At 40.7% G+C, this 2,863-nt stretch overlaps 1 protein-coding gene across 1 annotated transcript in view; it reads right to left on the reverse strand.

Annotated features, from left to right (window-relative positions):
- The window catches only part of LOC106812843 (ethanolamine-phosphate phospho-lyase-like), a 26,554-nt gene that overhangs the window by 21,910 nt on the left and 1,781 nt on the right, over positions 1 to 2,863 (reverse strand). Inside the window, exon 2 of the mRNA XM_014816826.1 lies at positions 2,445 to 2,563. Within this exon, the coding sequence (XP_014672312.1) occupies positions 2,445 to 2,563 (119 nt within the window). The remainder of the gene's footprint in view (positions 1 to 2,444; positions 2,564 to 2,863) is intronic.

Consider the following 2,863-nt stretch of genomic DNA (forward strand, 5'->3'; position numbering starts at 1 on the left):
CGACACGCACGCACGACACGACACACACACACACACACACACACACACACACACACACACACACACACACACACACACACACACACACACACACACACACACACACACACACACACACACACACACACACGCTCGCAGCATGAGCGAGGCCCACACATGAGGAACGCACTTCCTAGCAGGGTCACTAAACGGGCAGGGGCATAACTATAGCTCTAGTACAGGCCTGTGGCAGAGCGAAGGGCTATAGTTCTACAGCTAGGACATAACCTATACTCCATACAAACTAAGGAATTGAGAGGGATGGTGCAACGACAAGAAACACTTCATTGCACAATCGTCTGCACAGTAGAGTCGAGTCACCCACCCACCAGTCTGTGACTTTTGACTTATAAGCTGAGCTGACGAAAATAGTTTTAAAACTTGCTAATGTTTACTACGAGATACTTTGGGGAGCTAGATCAGCTGCACTCACAAATCTATAAGCACGGAATTAATTATTATTATGTTGTTGTTTTTTTGCAGGGAAATACCGATCTAAAGGTTCCCAGTCATACATACATACATGTACATATAATCAAGAGCGGATAATACCGGTATTATCCGCTCTTGATATAATGTGAGTCAACATTGGTCACATTCGTTCATGCATAGGAGATATAGCTGTATCCGGCATTTTGGCAGCATTTCGAGGACACGATTATCACTTATAATTATATATCTCTTATATCTCTATATCTCTTATATATCTCATATCAGGAGTCCGCAGCAATATGAAGGAGTCCGCAGCCTGAAGTTCAAAACTAAAGATAACGAAACTAAAGATAACTAAAGATAACGCGAACAAAAAGAAAGAAACTAAAGATAACGCGTGTGCTTATTTTGAAGATTCATGCGGTTGCACGTCTGCCAAATTGTCTTTGGACATTTGTGGGAAAAATACGGTAATTCCGCGAGGCCGTGCTCTGGAACGAACTAGTTAGTATGGCAGAATTTTCAAGGAGTCACACGGACTCCTGCATATATGTCAAATCAGGAAGTCCGACAGTAAATCAGGGAGTATTTGACTCCGGACTCCCGTTAATTTCACACCCTGTCATATTCTTATATTCATAATATCAGGAGTCTATCAATAATCTATAATATTGATAGACTCCTGATAATATATATACCATTTTATAATCACACATATATCATATTCATATCTTATTATATTCTTATATCTCTTATCTCTATAATATACTATTGTCAGTCTTGGCAGCACAGCCAGGAAGTAAATAAACGGTGGAATATAACAACCCTGGTTCACACACAACTCAATCTAGGAGATTGTCCAGTCAAAATATCAATTTTTCATCGCAAATTCCCGTTGTGCATCTGGGGTCACACTTGGGCCATACCAAGACACTCTGCTCGGCTGTTGCTATGGCAACATCAAAAGCTACAACCTAGTACTGGCTGGTGTATACCAGTAAACCAGTTGGCAAACCAGGTCAGGAAAAACCAGACAGCATGTCATTGTCAACACGTGCATATAGCAGGCACGTGAGCTGCCACCGGCGGGCGATCTTTGTTGTTAACTACGCAGCTGTTCTTGGATAGGTCCAGAGCATACATGTATAACAACACAATGACTGATATCAGCTGTTTACCCAGCTGTTTGTCCAGCTGTGGTCTGCGTGTGAACTTGCGGGCAGGAAAGACACATATACCACATACCACTGTTAGAAGGTAACTCCAGTAATCTTTCTAACCAAGAGCACCCTGAGCAGTCTAAACTCATTGGCTAACATAGAATCCAGAGAGACATGATACAAGATTGCGTGGCACAGCTTTGCTGTTTTTGATTAAGCAAACATGCAAAAGAAAATTGCGTTAACAAGTTCATTTGCACGCACATTCAAATGTCAGGTCATGGTGATAATCCTCAGCCTCTGGTACTCCGAGCTGCAGAGAATAAAGCATGTATATGCTGCACACAACCCCAGACATCATAACACTATAGAAACCATATAATTTTCTCGGGGTAATTCCAAGTAAATATAGTACGTATAAATTAATGTAAAAATATATGTTTGTAGTTGCTGCAAAGTGAGAGGAGAGATAAACCTATGAGCAAATACAGAGAGCATATACCTATATCCACCTTATCAGGAAAGGTAATAAATTGCTCAGGTTATCTATAATGAGATAACATATTGCACAAGATTTTTTAACATGCAATGTTAAATGCAATCATCTAAATATGATGTATAGCCATTGTATGGTCCATTGTATAGCAAATGTATGGTCCATTGTATCGCAAATGTATGGTCCATTGTATAGCAAATGTATGGTCCATTGTATGAAAGCTGATTGAGCCGCATTCACTACCCTGTCCTACACCACGCAGTTGATCTGTCAGGTTGAATACTGGCGACCGTCGCCAATGCGAGACCTTAGCTCACCTGACGCGACATTGTTGATGCAATCCAGATAGCTGTTTCCCTGCTCGTCATACATGTACTGATCCTTCGCTCGTACAATCTTGATTGGGTTATTCTTGAAGAATAGTTTGCACGACGGCCTAAAACATATATCAAAAACCACTGTCTGTAGATGACATTGATTACTGTTGTCATAGTATTCCATTATTATCCATGTTTCCATGGATCCATGTTCCATGGATCCATGTTCCATGGATCTGTTGTGCCCAAACTTGGAATCTTGCACAAACTTGGAATTTCAGCGCATTCACAGTTTGGGCAACCAATCTTGAGATTGGGCAAACAGAGGTAAACACTAAAACAGAGCTTACATATGAGTCGAAATATGCTAATGAGTAATTTTTTGTAACACGGATGTGAAAAAATGAAATTCTTTATTT

This window comes from Priapulus caudatus, unplaced genomic scaffold (genome assembly GCF_000485595.1).
Source record: "Priapulus caudatus unplaced genomic scaffold, Priapulus_caudatus-5.0.1 Scaffold693, whole genome shotgun sequence".
Taxonomy (NCBI): Eukaryota; Metazoa; Priapulida; class Priapulimorpha; order Priapulimorphida; family Priapulidae; genus Priapulus; species Priapulus caudatus.